Genomic DNA, 22,200 nt, shown 5'->3' with positions numbered 1-22,200 from the left:
TTCCCACAGAATTCCCACATTTCCCCACAGAATTCCCACATTTCCCCACAGAATTCCCACATTTCCCACAGAATTCCCACATTTCCCACAGAATTCCCACATTTCCCACACAGAATTCCCACATTTCCCACACAGAATTCCCCCCTTTCCCACCTGCAGGGCTGCAGGCCGTCCCGCTCCCGGCCCTGCAGGGCTTTGGGCAGCCGCACGCCCAGGGCGCAGCCCAGGCGCAGCAGCAGCCCCGGGAAGAGCCGCGGGAATCGCTCCTGCACCGCGGCCGCCGCCTCCGGCACCGCCATCAGCTCAGCCAGCGCGCACGTGGCCTGCGGGAAAACACCGGGAAAACGCCGGGAAAAGGTCGGGGAAAGGTCGGGGACACGCCGGGAAAAGGCCGGGAACACGCCGGGAAAAGGTCGGGGAAAGAGGGATTGCCACCCCGTGCCCCGGCCCCGCGTCAACCCCGCATGAAGACACCGCGTACTTGGGATTTTCCTGATGAAATTCCCATGGATTTGGGGCTTTCCTCAGGGAATTCCCATGGATTTGGGGTTTTCTCAGAGAGATTTCGTGTTTTTCCTGTCAGAATTCCCAGGGATTTGGGGTTTTCTCCCATGGATTTGGGGTTTTCTCCCAAGGATTTGGGGTTTTTAGTGATGGAATTCCCATGGATTTGCAGTTTTCTCCCGTAGATTTGGGGGTTTCTCCCAATGTTTTGGGTTTTTTTTCTGCTGGAATTCCCATGGATTTGGGGTTTTCTCCCACGGATTTCGGATTTTCCTGTGGGAATTCCCATGGATTTAGGGTTTTCTCCTATGGATTTGGGGTTTCCCCTGCTGAAATTCCCGTGAATTTGGGGCTTCTTCTGTTGGAATTACCATGATTTTGGGGGTTTTTCCTGAAGGAATTCCCAGGGATTTGGGGTTTTCTCCCACAGATTTCGTGTTTTTCCTGTCAGAATTCCCAGGGATTTGGGGTTTTCTCTGTTGGAATTCTCATGGATTTGTTTTTTGTTGGTTTTTTTTCTGCTGGAATTCCCATGGATTTGGGGTTTTCTCCCATGGATTTGGGGTTTTCTGCTACGGATTTCGTGTTTTTCCTGTCAGAATTCCCAGGGATTTGGGGTTTAATTCCATGGATTTGGGGTTTTCTCCCATGGATTTGGGGTTTTTCCTGTGGGAATTCCCATGGATTTTGGCGGGAATTCCTTGGGAATTTTTTTAGGAATTTTTTTTTGGTGGGAATTCCTTGGGAATTTTTTTGGAATTTTTTTTAATTTTTTTTTTTTCTTTGTGGGAATTCCTTGGGAATTTTTTTGGGAATTGTTTTTAAATTAATTTTTGAATTCCTGGGGAATTTTTGCAGGAATTCCTTGGGAATTTTTTGGGGAATTTTTTTTTTTAAATTTTTTTTGGGGAATTCCTGGGGAATTTTAGCGGGAATTCCTTGGGAATTTTTTGGGGAATTTTTTAAAATTTTTTTTTAAATTCCTGGGGAATTTTGGCCGGAATTCCATGGGGATTTTTGGGTGAATTTTTTGGGAGTTTTTTTTAAATTTTTTTTTTAATTCCTGGGGAATTTTGGTGGGAATTTTTGGGGAATTCCTTGTGAATTTTTTGGAATTTTAGCGGGAATTCCTTGGGAATTTTTTGGGGAATTTTTTAAAATTTTTTTTTAAATTCCTGGGGAATTTTGGCAGGAATTCCCTAGGGATTTTGGGGGGAATTTTTTTCAAATTTTTTTCAGAATTCCTCAGGAATTTTTGGGGAATTCCTTGGGCATTTTTGGGGGAATTTTTTTGGGAATTTTTTAAAATTTTTTTGGGAATTCTGGGGAATTTTTGGGGAATTCCTTGGGGATTTTTGGGGGAAATTTTTTGGGAATTTTTCTTTAATTTTTTTGGGGAATTCTGGGGAATTTTTGGGGAATTCCTTGGGAATTTTTTTGGGAATTTTTCTTTAATTTTTTTGGGGAATTCTGGGGAATTTTTGGGGAATTCCTTGGGAATTTTTCTTTACAGTTTTTTGGGAATTCTGGGGAATTTTTGGGGAATTCCTTTGGGGATTTTTGGGGGAATTTTTTGGGGAATTTTTTTAAATTTTTTTTTTTTAACTCCCAGGGATTTTTGTCAGGAATTCCAGGGGATTTGGGAGGGGGCACTCACGGCCAGGGGCAGCGGGGTGGCCACGCGCTCGGCGGCGCCGCCCAGCAGGAAGGCTTTGCTCTCCTTGAAGGGAACCTCGCGGCCCAGGCGCTCCAGGAGCTGCTCCAGCAGCTGCGGCGCCAGGGAACGCTCCGAGCCCAGCGCCCGCCACAGCGCGCGCGTCGGCCTGGGGAGGGGAACAATGGGGAGTGGGGGGATTCGGGGGAAATAGGGGGTTTCTGGGGGAGAAATGGGGATTTCTGGGGGGAAATGGGGATTTCTGGGGGAAAAATGGGGAAAATGGGGATTTCTGGGGGAGAAATGGGGTAAAAATGGGGATTTCTGGGGGGAAATGGGGATTTCTGGGGGAAAATGGGGATTTCTGGGGGGAAAATGGGGATTTCTGGGGGAAAAATGGGGATTTCGGGGGTAAAATGGGGATTTCTGGGGTAAAAATGGGGATTTCTGGGGGAAAATGGGATAAAAATGGAGATTTCTGGGGTAAAATGGGGTAAAATTTGGGGCTGTATTTGGGATTGGGGCTGTATTTGGGATTGGGGCTGTGTTTGGAGCTGTATTTGGGGCAGGATTTGGGATTGGGGCTGGGAATTTTTGGGATAAAAATGGGAATTTCTGGATAAAAATGGGATAAAAATGGGAATTTTTGGGGTAAAAATGGGAATTTCTGGGATAAAAATGAGATGAAAATGGGAATTTCTGGGGTAAAAATGGGAATTTATGGGATAAAAATGGGAATTTCTGGGGTAAAACCGGGATTTCTGGGATAAAAATGGGAATTTTTGGGATAAAAGGGGGAATTTCTGGGATAAAAGTAAGAATTTTTGGGATAAAAATGGAATTTGGGGTTGGGAGTGGAATATTGGGGTTGGGTCTGGATTTGGGATCGGGGCTGGATTTGGGATTGGGGCTGGGTTGGGGATTGGGGCTGGATTTGGGATTGGGGCTGGATTTGGGATTGGGGCTGGATTTGGGATTGGGGCTGGGTTGGGGATTGGGGCTGGATTTGGGATTGGGGCTGGATTTGGGGCAGGATCTGGGATCAGGGCTGGATTTGGGGCTGTATTTGCGATTGGAGCAGGATTTGGGATCGGGGCTGGATTTGGGATCAGGGCTGGATTTGGGGCAGGATTTGGGATCGGGGCTGGATTTGGGGCAGGGTTTGGGATCGGGGCTGGAGTTGGGGCTGGATTTGGGATTGGGGCTGGGTTGGGGATTGGGGCTGGATTTGGGATTGGGGCTGGATTTGGGGCAGGATCTGGGATCAGGGCTGGATTTGGGGCTGTATTTGCGATTGGAGCAGGATTTGGGATCGGGGCTGGATTTGGGATCAGATTTGGGATCGGGGCTGGATTTGGGATCGGGGCTGGATTTGGGGCTGTATTTGCGATTGGGGCAGGATTTGGGATTGGGGCTGGATTTGGGATCAGGGCTGGATTTGGGATCAGGGCTGGATTTGGGATTGGGGCTGGATTTGGGATCGGGGCTGGATTTGGGGTTTGGGCTGGATTTGGGGCTGCATTTGGGATCAGGTCAGGAATCCAGGACCCGGTCCCCGTTTGGGACGGGGTATCTGGGGTAGGGCCCCCCCATGCCCCCGTACCCGTCGAAGGGCAGGGGGCTGCCCAGCAGGCAGCCCACCACGGCCTGGGGGTGCTGCAGGGCCAGCAGCAGCACCGCGCTCTGCGCCGCGCGCCGCAGCGCCTGCGCCTCCTCCTGCGGCAGCGCCTGCAGCCGCTGCAGCCGCGCCCGCAGCGCCGCCAGCAGCTCCGCAACCTGCGCCCGAACAGACGTGGGACACGGTCAGCAACAGTGGGGTCACGGGGTGGGGTCATGGGGTGGGGTCACTGGGATCATCCTACATGGGATCCTTGGGGTGGGGTCACTGGGGTGGGTTTCCCCCAATCCCAATTTCCCATTTTCCCCAATTTTCCATTTTTCCCATTCCCATTTCCAATTTCCCATTTTCCCCATTCCCCTTTTTCCCCATTCCAAATTTCCCATTTTTCCCATTTCCCCCATTCCCATTTTTCCCAATTTCCCATTTTCCCCCAATCCCAATTTCCCATTTTTCCCAATTTCCCATTTCCCCCATTCCCAATTTCCCATTTTTCCCGTTTCCCCCAATCCCAATTTCCCATTTTCCCCAATTTCCCATTTTCCCCCAATCCCAATTTTCCATTTTTCTCAATTTTCCATTTTTCCCATTCCCATTCCCAATTTCCCATTTTTCCCATTTTTTCCCATCCAAATTTCATATTTTTTTTCCCATTCCATTTTCCCATTTTTCTAATTTTCCCAATTTCCCATTTTCCCCATTCCCAATTTCCCATTTTCCCATTTTTTCCCAGTTTTCCCCATTTTTCCAATTTCCCATTTTTCCCATTTTCCCATTTTCCCCCATTCCCAATTTCCCATTTTCCCATTTCCCCCATTTTCCCAATTCCCAATTTCCCCTCCCAGTGAATTTTTGCCACCAGGAATTCCAACCCCCCTCCCCCTTCCAACCTTTTCCACAGGAAAAAATTCCCAAAAATTGGGAATTTTGGGCCGAAATTTCAAGAATTTTGGGAATTAATTTCAGGGCTTTTGGGAACTCCCGGTGAATTTTTCCCACCAGGAATTCCAACCCCCCTCCCCTTCCAACCTTTTCCACAGGAAAAATTCCCCAAAATTGGGAATTTTTGGCCGAAATTTCAAGAATTTTGGGAATTAATTTCAGGGCTTTTGGGAATTAATTCTGGAAATTTTGGGAATTAATTAATTCTGGGATTTACTTTGGGATTTGTTTTGGGAATTAATTTTGGGCCTGAATTTCAGGAATTAATTTGGGGAATTCTGGGAATTATTCTGGGAATTTTGGGAACAAATTTTGGGACTGAATTTCAGGAATTTTGGGAATTTTTGGGGACAAATTTTGGGACTGGATTTTGGGAATTTTGGGAATTTTTGAGATTTAATTTCATTAATTTTGGGAATTAATTTTGATTTATTTTGGAACTGAATTTTGGGAATTTCAGAACTGGATTTCGGGAACTTTTGGGAATGAATTTTAGGAATTTGGGGATTTAATTTCGGGAATTTTTGCGACTGAATTTTGGGACTGAATTTCAGGAATTTTGAGGATTTTTGGGGATTAGTTTTGGGAATTTGGGGAATTATTTTTGGGAATTAATTTCAGGAACATTGGGAAATTTTGGGGATTCGTTTTGGGAAGTTGAGGATTTCATTTCAGGGATTTTGGGAATTTTTGCCACTGAGTTTTGGGACTGAATTTCAGGAATTTTTGGGATTTAATTTTAGGAATTTTGGGACCGAATTGTTGGAATTTTGGGAGTTTTTGGGATAGAATTTCGGGAATTTGGGGGATTAATTTTATGAATTTTGGGAATTTTGGGGGATTAATTTCAGGAATTTTACGAGTAAAATTTAGGAATTTTTGGGCATTAATTTGATGAATTTTGGGAGTGAATTTTGGGAATTTTTGGCATTGATTTTAGGAATTTTGGGAATTTTTGGGATTTAATTTTATGAATTTTGGGACTGAACTTCAGGAATTTTTGGGGATGAATTTTATGAATTTTGGGAGTGAATTTTGGGAATTTTTGGCATTGATTTTAGGAATTTTGGGAATTTTTGGGATTTAATTTTATGAATTTTGGGACTGAACTTCAGGAATTTTTGGGGATGAATTTTAGGAATTTTGGGAGTGAATTTCGGGCATTAATTTTAAGAATTTTTTTATTTAATTTCGAGAAATTTTGGACATTAATTTTAGGAATCCTGGGATTTAATTTCAAGAACTTTGGGAATTTTTGGGCATTAACTTTAGGAATTTTGGGAGTGAATTTTGAGATTTAATTTCAAGAATTTTGGGATTTAATTTCAAGAATTTTGGGCATTTTTGGGCATTAATTTTAGGAATCTTGGAACTGAATTTTGGGCATTTTGGGAATTTTTGGGCATTAATTTTAGGAATTTTGGGAGTGAATTGTGGGAATTTTTGGGGATTAATTTTTGGAATTTTGGCACTGAATTTTGGGGGAGTAATTTTAGGCATTTTGGGAATTTTTGGGGATGAATTTGATGAATTTTGGGTGTGAATTTTGGGCATTAATTTCAGGAATTTTGGGATTTAATTTCGAGAATTTTGGGAATTTTTGGGCATTAACTTTACGAATTTTAGGAGTGATTTTCAGGAATTTTTGGGCTTTAATTTTATGAATTTTGGGAGTGAATTGTGGGAATTTTTGGGGATTAATTTTATGAATTTGGGGAATTTTTGGACATTAATTATAGGAATTTTGAGTCTGAATTTTGGGCATTTTTGAGCATTAATGTTATGAATTTTGAGAGTGAATTTTGGGACTTTTTGGGCCTTAATTTTAGGAGTTTTCGGAGTGAATTTTGGGCAGTAATTTTAAGAATTATGGGATTTAATTTCCAGAATTTTGGGAATTTTTGGGCATTAATTTTATGAATTTTGGGAATTTTTGGGCATTAATTTTATGAATTTGGGGAAATTTTGGGTATTAATTTTAGGAATTTTAGGAGTGATTTTCAGGAATTTTTGGGCATTAATTATAGGAATTTTGGGAGTGAATTTTGGGCATTAATTTTAAGATTTTTGGATTTAATTTTGAGAATTTTAGGAATTTTTGGGGATGAATTTGATGAATTTTGGGACTGAATTTTGGGCATTTTTGGGCATTAATTTCAGGAATTTTGGGAGTGAATTTTGGGAATTTTTGGGCATTAATTCTGGGATTTTGGCACTCGATTTTGGCAATTTTTGGGCATGAATTTGATGAATTTTGGGAGTGAATTTCAGGAATTTCGTTGGGTGTTTCACCTTCTCGTGGAGCAGGGCGCCCCTCTCCCGGATGAGGGCGCTGCCGATGGCGGCGGCGGCGCGGGCGCAATTCTGCTCGGGATCCTCCCAGGCCTCCAGCAGCGCCAGCAGCAGCTCCAGCAGCTGCTCCGGGGGGATCCTCCTGCCCAAAACCTGCCAAAAAACACCCCAAAATTTAAAAAAATATACTGCCAAAAAATCCCCTTCAAATCCCAAAGAAAACTCAAAAAAATTCCTGAAAAATACAAAAAAAATTCAAAATAAATCCCCCAAAAACGCCAAATACCACCCCCAAAAATTGTATAAACCTCCAAAAAATTCCCAAAAATCCCCAAAGAAAACCTGTCCAAAAATCCTAATAAAGCCAAAAAATTTCCTAAAAAAATCCACAAAAATATTCCCAAAAAGTCCCCAAAAAAATCCCCCAAAAATTCTGGGGGGATTTTCCTGTCCCAAACCTGCAGGGAGGGGGAAAAATGGGAAAATCTCCCCAAAAAATTGCGAAGAAAAAGGGAAAAAAATCAACCAAAAATCCCAATGAAAATCCAAAAGGAAAAAAACCCAACGGAACCTACCCCAAAAATTCCTAAAAAATAAAAATAAAAGAACAAAAAATCCACAGAAAACCCCAAAAAACCCCAAAAAACCCAAAGAAATCCCCCAAAAATCCTACAAATACAAAAAAAACCCTAAAAACATCTCCAAAAAACCTCAAACAAAATAAAAAAAAAACCCAAAGAAACCCTACCCCAAAAATGCTATAAATAAAAAAAATCCTAAAAAAAGTTAAAAAATCTCCAAGAATCCCCCCAAAAAATCCCGTAAATCCCAAAAAATTACCCCAAAATCCCCCCAAAAAAACCCCATAAAATTCTCCAAAATATCCCCCAAAATCTCAGAAAATTCCCAAAAAATCCCCTCAAAAAACCATAAAATTCTCTCAAAAAGTCCCAGAAAATTCCCAAAAAAATCATCCCAAAATTCCATGAAATCTCCCCAAAAATTCCCCTCCCCAAGGGGGAAAAAATGGGAAAATTGGGAATTCCAGAGGGAGGGAGCAGTGCTGGGAGAATTCACAACAAAAATTCCAAAAAAATTGAGAAAAAAAAAAAAAGCTAAAAAAAATTCCCATCAATCCCCAAAAAATCCTCCAAAACACAAAAAAATACTCAAAATATTCCCCCCAAAAATCCATAAAATTAAAAAAAATTCCCCAAACAATCCTGGAAATCCAAAAAAAGTCAAAAATCCCCCAAAACAACAACAAAGAACTCTGAAATTCCCCCCAAAATCCATAAAATTAAAGAAAAAAATTCCAGAAAACTTCCCCAAAAAATTCCCCAAAATTCACATAAAAATCCCATAAATCTCAAAAGAAAATCCCTGAAAATCCCCAAGAGCTCCCAAAAAAAAAAAACCAACCTAAAATGCCAAAAAGAATCCACATAAAAAAAAATCTGACCAAAAATCCATCAAATAAAAAAAGATTTCCCCCAAAAATTCCAAAATATCCCCCAAAATCTCAGAAAATTCCCAAAAAATCCCCTCAAAAAACCATAAAATTCTCTCAAAAAGTCCCAGAAAATTCCCAAAACAATAATCCGAAAATTCCATGAAATCTCCCCAAAAATTCCCCTCCCCAAGGGGGAAAAAATGGGAAAATTGGGAATTCCAGAGGGAGGGAGCAGTGCTGGGAGAATTCACAAAAAAATTCCAAAAAAATTGCAAAAAAAAAAAGCTAAAAAAAATTCCCATCAATCCCCAAAAAATCCTCCAAAACACAAAAAAATACTCAAAATATTCCCCCCAAAAATCCATAAAATTAAAAAAAATTCCCCAAACAATCCTGGAAATCCAAAAAAAGTCAAAAATGCCCCCAAAACAACAACAAAAAATGCTGAAATTCCCCCCAAAATCCATAAAATTAAAGAAAAAAACTCCAGAAAACTTCCCCAAAAAATCCCCCAAAATTCACATAAAAATCCCACAAATCTCAAAAGAAAATCCCTGAAAATCCCCAAGAGCTCCCAAAAAAAAAAAACCAACCTAAAATGCCAAAAAGAATCCACATAAAAAAAATCTGACCAAAAATCCATAAAATAAAAAAAGATTTCCCCCAAAAATTAAAAAAAATCCCGTAAAATTAATTAAAAAATCCCATAAATCCCCCCAAAAAAATTCCCCCCAAAATTCCCAAAATGTTCCCCCCAAGAAGTCCCTAAAATTAGGAAGAAACTCCCCCAAAAAATGTAAAAAAAAAATCCATAAAATTAAAAATAATTTTTTTTTATTCCCAAAAAAATTCCCAAAAAAATCCACAAAGAAAAATGGGAATGAAATCTGGGAATAAAAACCGGGAATGGGAACGGAGAGGGGAGCCAGGGCCGGGAACGGGGTCAGGGACTGCGGGGGGAAACGGGAATAAAAACTGGGAATGGGAATGGGGATGGGGATGGGGATGGAATGCAATAATGAGATAATGGGAAAATGAGATAATGGGATAATGAGAATGGGGATGGGAATGGGATAATGGGAATGGAAATGGGGATGGGATTGTGAAAAATGGGAATGGAAATGGAAAAAAGGGGAATGGGAATGAGGATAGGGATGGGAAGAATGGGAATGGGATAATGGGAATGGGGATGGGGAATGGGAATTATTTAATTTATTTTACTTTATCCATTCGATTTACTACATTTAATGAGTTCAGCTAACGAGTTAATGTCATTAATTGCCTTCGGCACTCCCGCTGACTGGCGGTTCTGCAGCAATCCTGAATTCATATCTGTTTCTTTTTCTATATTACATACACATATTTATTATTCCACTTATTCCATTCACTTTATCCATTCGATTTCTTTCCTTTAATTAATTTAGCTAATTAGTTAACGTCACTAATTGCGTTTTGCACTCACGCTGACTGGAGGTTCTGCAGCGATTCTGATTTCGTATTTACTTTACGTGTTTTCCATGTTACCTATATTTATTATTTAATTTATTTTACTTTATCCATTTGATTTTTTCCATTTAATTAATGTACTTAACGAGTTAATGCCATTAATTGCTTTTTGCACTCACACTGACTGGAGGTTCTGCAGCAATTCTGATTTCATATTTACCTTATGTGCTTTTTTATATTCCATCTATTTATTATCCCATTGATTTAATTTACTTTATCCATTTGATTTTTCTCGTTTAATGGGTTTAGCTAATTAGTTAATGTCACTAATTGCCTTTGGCACTCAGGCTGACTGGAGGTTCTGCAGCAATTCTCATTTCACACTTATGTCTTTTCTATATTACATATATTTATTATCCCATTGATTTCATTTTACTTTATCCATTTGATTTATTACATTTAATTAATTTAGCTAATGAGGTAATGTGATTAATTGTGGGCACTCACGCTGACTGGAGGTTCTGCAGCGATTCTGATTTCATATTTACTTTATGTGCTTTTTTACATTATATTTACTATTCCACTTATTCCATTCACTTTATCCATCCGATTTATTGCATTTAATGAGTTCAGCTAACGAGGTAACGTGATTAATTGCGTGTGGCACTCACGCAGACGCGCAGCTCCTGGAGGAAGTTTCCCAGCAGGGCGCGGCCGAGGCCGAGGGCGCGCTGCCGCTCCGGAGCCCGCGGGGAGCGGATCCAGGGCCCTAAGTGCTGGGAACGGGGAATCCTGGGATCCCAGGGAATCCCGGAATTCCGGGAAATCCGGGAATTCCGGGGGAAATCCGGGAATTCCAGGGCCCCAAGTGCTGGGAACGGGGAATCCTGGGATCCCAGGGAATCCCGGAATTCCGGGAAATCCGGGAATTCCGGGGGAAATCCGGGAATTCCAGGGCCCTAAGTGCTGGGAACGGGGAATCCTGGGATCCCAGGGAATCCCGGAATTCCGGGAAATCCGGGAATTCCGGGGGAAATCCGGGAATTCCAGGGCCCTAAGTGCTGGGAACGGGGAATCCTGGGATCCCAGGGGAATCCCGGAATTCCGGGAATTCCAGGGGGGAAAAATCCCAGGATCCAGGGCCCCAAGTGCTGGGAACGGGGAATCCTGGGATCCCAGGGAATCCCGGAATTCCGGGGGGGAAATCCCGGGGGGAAAAATCCCGGGATTCCAAGGGGAAAATCCTGGAATTCTACAGGGAAAATCCTGGGATTCTGGGGGGAAAAATCCGGGAATTCCAGGGGGAAAATCCCAGAGGGAAAAATCCCACAATTCCAGAGAGAAAATCCTGGTATTCTACAGGGAAAATCCTGGGATTCTAAAGGGAAAATCCCAGGAAAATGCTGGAATTCCGCAGAAAAAATCTTGGAATTCTGGCAGGAAAAATCCTGTAATTCCAAAGGGAAAACTCTGGAATTCTGAAGGGATAATCCTGGAATTCTGACAGATAAATCTTGGAATTCTGGTGGGAAAATCCTGGGATTCTACGGGGAAAAACTTGGAATTCTTGCAGGGAAATCCTGGAATTCCGGTGGGAAAATCCTTGGACGGATCGATCCCACTTTTCCTGGGATAAACCCCAGAGCTGTTCCTTGGAATTTCCCCATTCCCGATTTCCCACCCCCATTCCCAGAATTCCCATTCCAAATTTTCCCTCCCCATTCCCATTCCCATGCTTCCCGTTGGCAGAATTCCCAGAATTCCCAATCCCATTCCAACGCCCTCCCATTATTCCCAAAATCCCCATTCCCAATTTCCATTCCCCTTCCCAGAATTCCCAGAATTCCCAAAATTCCCAGTTTCACCTTCCCATTCTTCCCATAATACCCAGAATTCCCATTCCCAATCCCATTCCTTGGACTTCCCTCATTCCCGTTATTCCCAGAATTCCCATTATTCCCATTCCCTGGAATTTCCCCATTCCCAGAATTCCCAGAAATCTCAAAATTCCCATTCCCAGAATTTCCAGAATCCCCATTCCCTGGAATTTCCTTATTCCCATTCCCAGAATTCCCATAAATCCCAAAACTCCCATTCCCAGAACTGTCAGAATTCCCATCCCCAATATTCCCATTCCCAGAATTCCCAGAATTCCCACAATTCCCATCTCCAATTTCCCATTCCTTGGAATTCCCAGAATTCCCATCCCAAATTTCCCCTTCCCATTCCCAGAATTCCCAGAATTCCCACAATTCCCATCTCCAATTTCCCATTCCTTGGAGTTCTCCCATTCCCATTCCAAATTTCCCATCCCCATTCCCAGAATTCCGGGAATTCCCAATCCCAATGTCCCCATTTCCCATTCCATCCCCACCCCGTTATTCCCAAAATTCCCATTCCCAATTTCCCATCCCCATTCCCATTCCCAGAATTCCCAAAACTCTCAGAATTCTCATTCCCATTCCCATTATTCCCAGAGTTCCCATTATTCCCATCCCAAATTTCCCATTCCCTGGAATTTCCAAATTCCCAGAATTCTTGGAATTCCCTCATTCCCATTCCCAGAATTCCCATCCCATGGAATTTTTCCTTTCCCATTCCCAGTACCCCCGAAATTCCCAGAATTCCCACTCCATCCCCAATCCCAGAATTCCTATTCCTGCAATTCCCATTCCCAATTTCCCCTTCCCATTATTCCCAGAATCTCCATTCCCAATTTTCCATCCCCATTCCCTGAATTCCCAACTTCCCAGAATTCCCAGAATTCCCATTCCTTGGAATTCCCATTCCCTGGAATTTCCCCATTCCCAGAATTCCCAGAAATCTCAAGATTCCCATTCCCAGAATTTCCAGAATCCCCATTCCCAGAATTCCCATAAATCCCAGAACTCTCAGAATTCCCATCCCCAATATTCCCATTCCCAGAATTCCCAGAATTCCCACAATTCCCATCTCCAATTTCCCATTCCTTGGAATTCCCAGAATTCCCATCCCAAATTTCCCCTTCCCATTCCCAGAATTCCCAGAATTCCCAGAATTCCCACTCCCATTCCTCCCACACCCAGAATTCCCATTCCATGGAATTTTCCCATTCCCAATTTTTCAATCCCATTAAAATTGTCATTCCCGGAATTCCCAAAATTCCCACTCCATCCCCAATCCCAGAATTCCTATTCCTGCAATTCCCATTCCCAATTTCCCCTTCCCATTATTCCCAGAATCTCCATTCCCAATTTTCCATCCCCATTCCCTGAATTCCCAACTTCCCAGAATTCCCAGAATTCCCATTCCTTGGAATTCCCATTCCCTGGAATTTCCCCATTCCCATTCCCAGAATTCCCAATTTTCCATTCCCAGAATTCCCATCCCAAAATTTCCCACCCCCATTCCCAGAATTCCGAGAATTCCCAATCCCAATTTCCCCATTTCCCGTTCCTGGAATTCCCAGAAATCCCAGGATTCCCATTCCCAGGTTCCATCCCCATTCCCAGAATTCCCAAATTCCCAGAATTCCTGGAATTCTCACGATCCCAAAAGGTCCCAAAAGCTCCCGGAGCCGCCTCACACTTCCCAAAATTCCCCAAATAATTCCCAAAATTCCTAAAAGAATTCCTGTCATACCCCAAATAATTCCAGAAATTCCCAAAAAACTCCCAGAATTCCCAAATTAATTCCCAGAATTCCCAAAATCCTGAGCTAATTCCCAAAATGTTTCCCAAAATTCCTCAAAAAAAAAAAAAAATCCCAAATAATTTCCCAAATAATTCCCAGAATTCCCCAAAAAATCTCCACAATCCTCCAAAGAATTCCTGAACTGATTTCAAAAATTCCCCCCAAAACTCCCAAAATTCCCCAAAAACAGCTCCGGAACTTCCTGAAATTCCCAAAACAATTCCCAAAATTCCCAAAATCAATCCCAGAATTCCCCAAAATTTCCAAAAATCCCAAAATCCTTCCCAAAATCCATAAAAATCCTCAACTCATTCCCAAAATTCCCAAAATTCCCCCCAAAATTGCCCAAAATTCCCCCAAAACAACTCCTGAACTTCCTGAAATTCCTGAAATAATTCCCAAAATTCCCAAAATCAATCCCAGAATTCCCCAAAATTTCCAAAAATCCCAAAATCCTTCCCAAAATCCACAAAAATCCTCAACTCATTCCCAAATTTCCCCCAAAATAACCCCCAGAATTCTCCCAAAACAGCTCCTGAACTTCCTGAAATTCCCCAAATAATTCCTAAAATTCCCCAAATCAATCCCAGAATTCCCAGAATTCCCAAAAAATCCCCAGGCACTCACGGCAAAGAGCTCCTGGAAATCCCAAAATTCCCCTGAAATTCCCAAAATAACCCCCAGAATTCCCCCAAAACAGCTCCTGAACTTCCTGAAATTCCCGAAACAATTCCCAAAATTCCCGAAACAATTCCCAAAATTCCCAAAATAATTCCCAGAATTCCCAAAATAATTCCCAGAACTCACAAAAATCCTCAACTAATTCCCAAAATTCCCCCAGAACTCCCCAAAATTCCCCCAAAACAAGTCCTGAACTTCCTGAAATTTCCCCAAATCAATCCCAGAATTCCCAGAATTCCCAAAATTCCCGAAATTCCCAAAAATCCCCCGGCACTCACGGCAAAGAGCTCCTGGAGGCCGCTGGGGCCGCGGCGCCGCCGCAGCAGCTCCTGGAGCAGCTCCTGCAGAGCCCCCACAGCGTCCTCCAGCAGGTCCGGGGGGAAATCCTGGAAAAAATCCCGGAATTCTGGGCTTGGGAAAACCCCTGGAATTCCCCAAGCCGGCCCAGCCATGGTTATCCCGGGAAAAAAATGGGAATTTTGGGGTTTTTCCCCATTTTTGGGGTCAAATTCTTGTGGAGGAGGAAAGGAGCATGTTAAAAAACCCAGGGAAATTCGGGAAAAGGAAAAAAATTCAGGAATTTTGGGCTTGGAAAAATCCCTGGAATAAATTCCTAAAAGAATTCCTGTCATGCCCCAAATAATTCCAGAAATTCCCAAAAAACTCCCAGAATTCCCAAAATAATTCCCAGAATTCCCAAAATCCTGAGCTAATTCCCAAAATGTTTCCCAAAATTCCTCAAAAAAAAAAAAAAATCCCAAATAATTTCCCAAATAATTCCCAGAATTCCCCAAAAAATCTCCACAATCCTCCAAAGAATTCCTGAACTGATTTCAAAAATTCCCCCCAAAACTCCCAAAATTCCCCAAAAACAGCTCCGGAACTTCCTGAAATTCCCAAAACAATTCCCAAAATTCCCAAAATCAATCCCAGAATTCCCCAAAATTTCCAAAAATCCCAAAATCCTTCCCAAAATCCATAAAAATCCTCAACTCGTTCCCAAAATTCCCAAAATTCCCCCCAAAATTGCCCAAAATTCCCCCAAAACAACTCCTGAACTTCCTGAAATTCCTGAAATAATTCCCAAAATTCCCGAAATAATTCCAAGAATTCCCGAAAATTCCCGAAATCCCCCGGGCACTCACAGCAAAGAGCTCCTGGAAATCCCGAAATTCCACCCAAAATATCCCCCAGAACTCCCCAAAACAACTCCTGAACTTCCTGAAATTCCCCAAATAATTCCTAAAATTCCCCAAATCAATCCCAGAATTCCCAGAATTCCCAAAAAATCCCCAGGCACTCACGGCAAAGAGCTCCTGGAAATCCCAAAATTCCCCTGAAATTCCCAAAATTCCCCCCAGAGCTCCCCAAAACAGCTCCTGAACTTCCTGAAATTCCCGAAACAATTCCCAAAATTCCCGAAACAATTCCCAAAATTCCCAAAATAATTCCCCAAACTCACAAAAATCCTCAACTAATTCCCAAAATTCCCCCAGAACTCCCCAAAATTCCCCCAAAACAAGTCCTGAACTTCCTGAAATTTCCCCAAATCAATCCCAGAATTCCCAAAATTCCCAAAATTCCCGAAATTCCCAAAAATCCCCCGGCACTCACGGCAAAGAGCTCCTGGAGGCCGCTGGGGCCGCGGCGCCGCCGCAGCAGCTCCTGGAGCAGCTCCTGCAGAGCCCCCACAGCGTCCTCCAGCAGGTCCGGGGGGAAATCCTGGAAAAAATCCCGGAATTCTGGGCTTGGGAAAACCCCTGGAATTCCCCAAGCCGGCCCAGCCATGGTTATCCCGGGAAAAAATGGGAATTTTGGGGTTTTTCCCCATTTTTGGGGTCAAATTCTTGTGGAGGAGGAAAGGAGCATGTTAAAAAACCCAGGGAAATTCGGGAAAAGGAAAAAAATTCAGGAATTTTGGGCTTGGAAAAATCCCTGGAATTCCCCAAGCCATCCCAGCCATGGATATCCCGGGAAAAAAATGGGAATTTTGGGGTTTTTCCCCATTTTTGGGGTCAGTTTAATTCCCAGAACTCACAAAAATCCTCAACTAATTCCCAAAATTCCCCCAGAACTCCCCAAAATTCCCCCAAAACAAGTCCTGAACTTCCTGAAATTTCCCCAAATCAATCCCAGAATTCCCAGAATTCCCAAAATTCCCGAAATTCCCGAAATCCCCGGGCACTCACGGCAAAGAGCTCCTGGAGGCCGCTGGGGCCGCGGCGCCGCCGCAGCAGCTCCTGGAGCAGCTCCTGCAGAGCCCCCACAGCGTCCTCCAGCAGGTCCGGGGGGAAATCCTGGAAAAAATCCCGGAATTCTGGGCTTGGGAAAACCCCTGGAATTCCCCAAGCCGGCCCAGCCATGGTTATCCCGGGAAAAAAATGGGAATTTTGGGGTTTTTCCCCATTTTTGGGGTCAAATTCTTGTGGAGGAGGAAAGGAGCATGTTAAAAAACCCAGGGAAATTCGGGAAAAGGAAAAAAATTCGGGAATTTTGAGCTTGGAAAAATTCCTGGAATTCCCCAAGCCATCCCAGCCATGGTTATCCCGGGAAAAAAAATGGGAATTTTGGGGTTTTTCCCCATTTTTGGGGTCGTTTTTGGTGAATGAGGCCTTGGAAATCCCAGAATTGTCTGGGAAAAATAAAAATCCCGGAATTTTGGGCTTGGAAAAAACCTTGGATGTCACAAATCCATCCTGTCCACGGTTATCCCCAAAAAAAAATGGGAATTTTGGGATTTTTCCCGATTTTTGGGTCAATTTTTGGTGAATGAGGCCTTGGAAAACCCTGGAATAATTTGGGAAAGGAAAAAAAATTGGGAATTTTGGGCTTGGAAAAATTCCTGGAAATCCCCAGTTCAGTCAGAGTCATCATTATCCCAGAAAAAAAATGGGAATTTTGGGATTTTTCCCGATTTTTGGGGGTGAATTCTTGTGGATGAGGCATAATTTGGGAAAGGAAGAAATCTGGGAATTTTGGGCTTGGAAAAATCCCTGGAAGTTCCAAATCCATCCCAGGAAATAGGAAAGGGAATGGGAATGGTGAGAAAAATGGGAATGATGGGAAAGAAAATTCCCATTTTTCCCACAGGACCTGGGGCCGGGATTCCCACCCGGGAGAGAATTCCCAGAAAATCTCGAAAAATGGAAAAATTGGGAATGGGAAAAGTGGAAATTTGGGAATGGGAATAATGGGAAAAATGGGAATGGAAAAAATTGGGAATGAGGAAGGAAATTCCCACAAGACCTGGGGCTGGAATTCCCACCCGGGAGAGAATTCCCAGAAAATCTCGAAAAATGGAAAAATGTGGGAAAAATGTGAAAAATGGGAAACCAGGAATGGGAAAAACGGGAAGTGGAAAAATTGGGAATGAGGAAGGAAATTCTCACAGGACCTGGGGCCGGAATTCCCACCCAGGGGAGAATTCCCAGAAAATCTCGAAAAATGGAAAAACTGGGAATGGGAAAAATGGGGAAAATGGGAAAAATGGGAAAAATGGGAAAAACAGGAATGGAAAAATTTGGAACGAGGAAAGAAATTCCCAAGGGAGCTGGGGCAGAATTCCCACCCAGGAGAGAATTCCCAGAAAATCTGGAAGAATGGAAAAGTTGGGAATGGGAAAAATTGGAATTTGGGAATGGGAAAAATGGGAAAAATGGGAAAATGGAAAAATGGGAATGGAAAAATGGGGAAAATGGGAAAAATGGGAAAAAGTAAAAATGTAAAAATGGGAATTGGGAACGAGGAAAGAAATTCCCATTTTTCCCACAGGATCTGGGGCAGAATTCCCACCCGGGATAAAGTTTCCAGAAAATCTCAATGGAAAAGTTGGGAATGGGAAAAATGGGAAAAATGGGAAAAATGGGAAAAATGGGAAAAATGGGAATGGAAAGATTTGGAACGAGGAAGGAAATTCCCAAGGGATCTGGGGCAGAATTCCCACCCGGGAGAGAATTCGCAGAAAATCTGGAAGAATGGAAAAGTTGAGAATAGGAAAAATGGGAATGGGAAACATGGGAAAAATGGGGAAAATGGGAATGGAAAGATTTGGAACGAGGAAGGAAATTCCCAAGGGATCTGGGGCAGAATTCCCACCCGGGAGAGAATTCGCAGAAAAGCTGGAAGAATGGAAAACTTGAGAATAGGAAAAATGGGAATGGAAAAATGGGAGAAATGGGAATGGAAAAATGGGAAAAATGGGAAGGGAAAAATGGGAAAAATGGGAAGGGAAAAATGGGAACAATAGGAGTGGAAAAATTGGGAATGAGGAAGGAAATTCCCACAAGACCTGGGGCTGGAATTCCCACCCGGGAGAGAATTCCCAGAAAATCTCGAAAAATGGAAAAATTGGGAATGGGAAAAATGGGGAAAATGGGAAAAATGGGAAAAATGGGAAAAACAGGAATGGAAAAATTTGGAACGAGGAAAGAAATTCCCAAGGGAGCTGGGGCAGAATTCCCACCCAGGAGAGAATTCCCAGAAAATCTGGAAGAATGGAAAAGTTGGGAATGGGAAAAATTGGAATTTGGGAATGGGAAAAATGGGAAAAATGGGAAAATGGAAAAATGGGAATGGAAAAATGGGGAAAATGGGAAAAATGGGAAAAAGTAAAAATGTAAAAATGGGAATTGGGAACGAGGAAAGAAATTCCCATTTTTCCCACAGGATCTGGGGCAGAATTCCCACCCGGGATAAAGTTTCCAGAAAATCTCAATGGAAAAGTTGGGAATGGGAAAAATGGGAAAAATGGGAAAAATGGGAAAAATGGGAATGGAAAGATTTGGAACGAGGAAGGAAATTCCCAAGGGATCTGGGGCAGAATTCCCACCCGGGAGAGAATTCGCAGAAAATCTGGAAGAATGGAAAAGTTGAGAATAGGAAAAATGGGAATGGGAAACATGGGAAAAATGGGAATGGAAAACATGGGAAAAATGGGAAAAATAGGAATGGAAAAATGGGAAAAATGGGAAGGGAAAAATGGGAACAATAGGAGTGGAAAAATTGGGAATGAGGAAGGAAATTCCCATTTTTCCCACAGGACCTGGGGCGGAATTCCCACCCGGGAGCGAATCCCCAACCGTTCGGAGCTGCCCCATCCCAGCAGGACCCGAAGAACCCGGACACGGGGACGGCCATGAAGGAAATTCCCACAGGATCTGGGGCTGGAATTCTCACCCAGGACAGAATTCCCAGAAAATGGGAAAAATGGGAAAAATGGGAAAAATGGGAAACCAGGAATGGGAAAAATGGGAAATGGAAAAATTGGGAATGTGGAAGGAATTTCCCACAGGATCTGGGGCAGAATTCCCACCCGGGATAAAGTTTCCAGAAAATCTCAATGGAAAAGTTGGGAACGGGAAAAATGGGAATGGGAAACATGGGAAAAATGGGAAGGGAAAAATGGGAAAAATGGGAAAAATAGGAATGTGAAAAATTGGAATTTGGGAATGGGAAAAATGGGAAAAATTGGAAACATGGGAAACATGGGAAAAATGGGAATGGAAAAATGGGAGAAATGGGAATGGAAAAATGGGAAAAATGGGAAGGGAAAAATGGGAACAATAGGAGTGGAAAAATTGGGAATGAGGAAGGAAATTCCCATTTTTCCCACAGGACCTGGGGCGGAATTCCCACCCGGGAGCGAATCCCCAACCGTTCGGAGCTGCCCCATCCCAGCAGGACCCGAAGAACCCGGACACGGGGACGGCCATCCCGCTGTCCCCCAATCCCGTTTCCCCCGGATCCGGCGCAGTGCCCACCTGGGCCGGGGGCGGCTCCCGGGTTTTGGGGGGCTCCAGCGGGGGCACCCCCAGCACCGAGGCCAGCGCCGTGGCCAGCAGCTCCCAGCGCTCCGCCTCGCCCAGCGGCGGCTCCAGGGCGCTGCGATCCCGGGATGAGGAAAATCCGGGAATGGGAACGGCCCCGGGGGGAGGGCAGGGAGATCCGGGGGGTTAGGGGGAGGTATTGGGGATTATTGGGGATTTAATGGAAATTATTGGAGATTAATGGGAATTAATAGATATTTATTGGGGATTAATAGGGATTTATTGGAAGTTATTGGGGATTTATGGGGATTTATTGGGGATTAATGGGGATTTACTGGGAATTATTGGAAGTTATTGGGGATTTATTGGGAGTTATTGGGGATTTAATGGGAATTATTGGGGATTAATAGGAATTTATTGGGAGTTATTGGGATTTATTAGGAATTAATGGGAATGTATTGGGATTTATTGGGAATTATTGGGGATTTTGGGGGATAATTGGGGATTAATGGGGATTTATTGAGATTTATTGGGTATTTATGGGGATTTACTGGGGATTAATGGAAGTTATTGGGGATTATTGGGAGTTATTGGGGACTATTGGGGATTAATGGGGATTTATTGGGGATTTATTAGGAGTTATTTGGGACTTATTGGGGACTAACGGGGATTTATTGGGAATTATCGGGGATTTGTTGGGAATTATCGGGGATTATTGGGGATTAATGAGGATTATCAGGGATTTATTGGGTATTTATTGGACATAATCGGGGATTAATGGGGATTTATTGGGGATTAATGGAAATTTATTGAGTTTTATTGGAAGTTATTGGGAATTTATTGGGAATTACTGGGGGTTATTGGGAGTTCCCAGAAGTCCCAAGGACCCAACCCCAAATCCCAAACCCAGAATCCCCAGGGGTCTCTGCGCTCCCGGAATTCCCGGATTTTGGGAATTCTGGGAATTGCCCAGGACCCAAACCCAGAATTCCCAGGGGTCTCCGAGCTCCCGGAATTCATGAAATTTTGGGAATTCCCAAGGACCCAATCCAGGAATTCCCAGGGGGCTCCGGAACTCCTGGAATCCCGGGATTTTGGGAATATTGGGAATTCCCAAGGACCCAACCCCAAACCCCAATCCCAGAGTTCCCAGGGAGCTCCAGAACTCCCGGAATCTCGAGATTTTGGGAATTCTGAGGATTCCCAAGGAGGACCCAACCCCAAACCCCAATCCCGGAGTTCCCAGGGGTCCCCAGGCTCCCGGAATCCCGGGATTTCGGGAATTTTGGGAACTCCCAAGGACCCAACCCCAAACCCCAATGTGGGAATTCCCAGGGGTCCCCGAGCTCCAGAATACCGGGATTTTGGGAATATTGGGAATTCCCAAGGAGGCCCCAACCCCACACCCCAATCCCGGAGTTCCCGGGGTCCCCGAGCTCCGGAATCCCGGGATTTGGGAATTCCCAAGGAGGACCCAACCCCACACCCCGATCCCGGAGTTCCCAGGGGTCCCCGAGCCCCGGAATCCCGGGATTTTGGGAATTCCCAAGGAGGCCCCAACCCCACACCCCAATGTGGGAATTCCCAGGGGTCCCCGAGCCCCGGAATCCCGGGATTTGGGAATTCCGGGCACGCCAGGATACACCAGGTGTGCGCAGGCGCTCAGCGCTCGCTGCCGCAGCCGCGTCCGCGGCGGCTCCGGGGGCTCCGCACGCAGGAACTCCTGCGGGAGAAACATCGGGAACGGAATGCTCCGGAATGTCCCCGGGGGAATGTTCCGGAATGTCCCCGCCGGAATGTTCCGGAATGTCCCCTCAAGAACGTTCCTTCGGGATTGTTCTGGAATGTTCCTTTGGGAATGTTCCAGAATGTCCCCTCTGGAAAGTTCCACAGGGATCCAGCGGGATCTAGTATCCCATCCCAGTCCCATCCCAGTCCATCCCAGTGCCTCCCAGTCCCCCTAAATCCATCCCAATCTCTCCCAATCCCATTCCCAGTCCATCCCAGTATCCCGTCCCAGTCCTCCCAGTCCCCATTCCCAATTCCTCCCCGACCCTTCCAGTATCCATTCTCCCATCCTAGTCTATCCCAGTCCATCCCAATCCCATCCCAATCCCTCCCAGTCTCCCCCAGTCCCATCCCAATCTCTCCCAGTCCATCCCAGTTTGGTCCC

At 44.0% G+C, this 22,200-nt stretch overlaps 1 protein-coding gene across 1 annotated transcript in view; it reads right to left on the bottom strand.

The window, feature by feature from the left end:
• The window catches only part of LOC120505133 (maestro heat-like repeat-containing protein family member 1), a 45,277-nt gene extending 23,491 nt beyond the window's left edge, over positions 1-21,786 (bottom strand). Inside the window, exons 1-9 of the mRNA XM_039715372.1 lie at positions 21,671-21,786; positions 20,022-20,142; positions 16,452-16,559; positions 10,581-10,685; positions 9,378-9,413; positions 7,011-7,163; positions 3,762-3,934; positions 2,162-2,327; positions 132-323 (exon numbers count right to left, since the gene is read on the bottom strand). Of these exons, the coding sequence (XP_039571306.1) occupies positions 132-323; positions 2,162-2,327; positions 3,762-3,934; positions 7,011-7,163; positions 9,378-9,413; positions 10,581-10,685; positions 16,452-16,559; positions 20,022-20,142; positions 21,671-21,765 (1,149 nt within the window). The 5' untranslated portion in view covers positions 21,766-21,786. The remainder of the gene's footprint in view (positions 1-131; positions 324-2,161; positions 2,328-3,761; positions 3,935-7,010; positions 7,164-9,377; positions 9,414-10,580; positions 10,686-16,451; positions 16,560-20,021; positions 20,143-21,670) is intronic.
• Positions 21,787-22,200: the final 414 nt, after the last annotated feature.

This window comes from Passer montanus, unplaced genomic scaffold, assembly GCF_014805655.1.
Source record: "Passer montanus isolate IOZ18808 unplaced genomic scaffold, ASM1480565v1 scaffold329, whole genome shotgun sequence".
Taxonomy (NCBI): domain Eukaryota; kingdom Metazoa; phylum Chordata; class Aves; order Passeriformes; family Passeridae; genus Passer; species Passer montanus.
The sequence above is the reverse complement of the archived record's forward strand: the minus strand, read 5'-3'. Positions and strand labels throughout refer to the sequence as shown.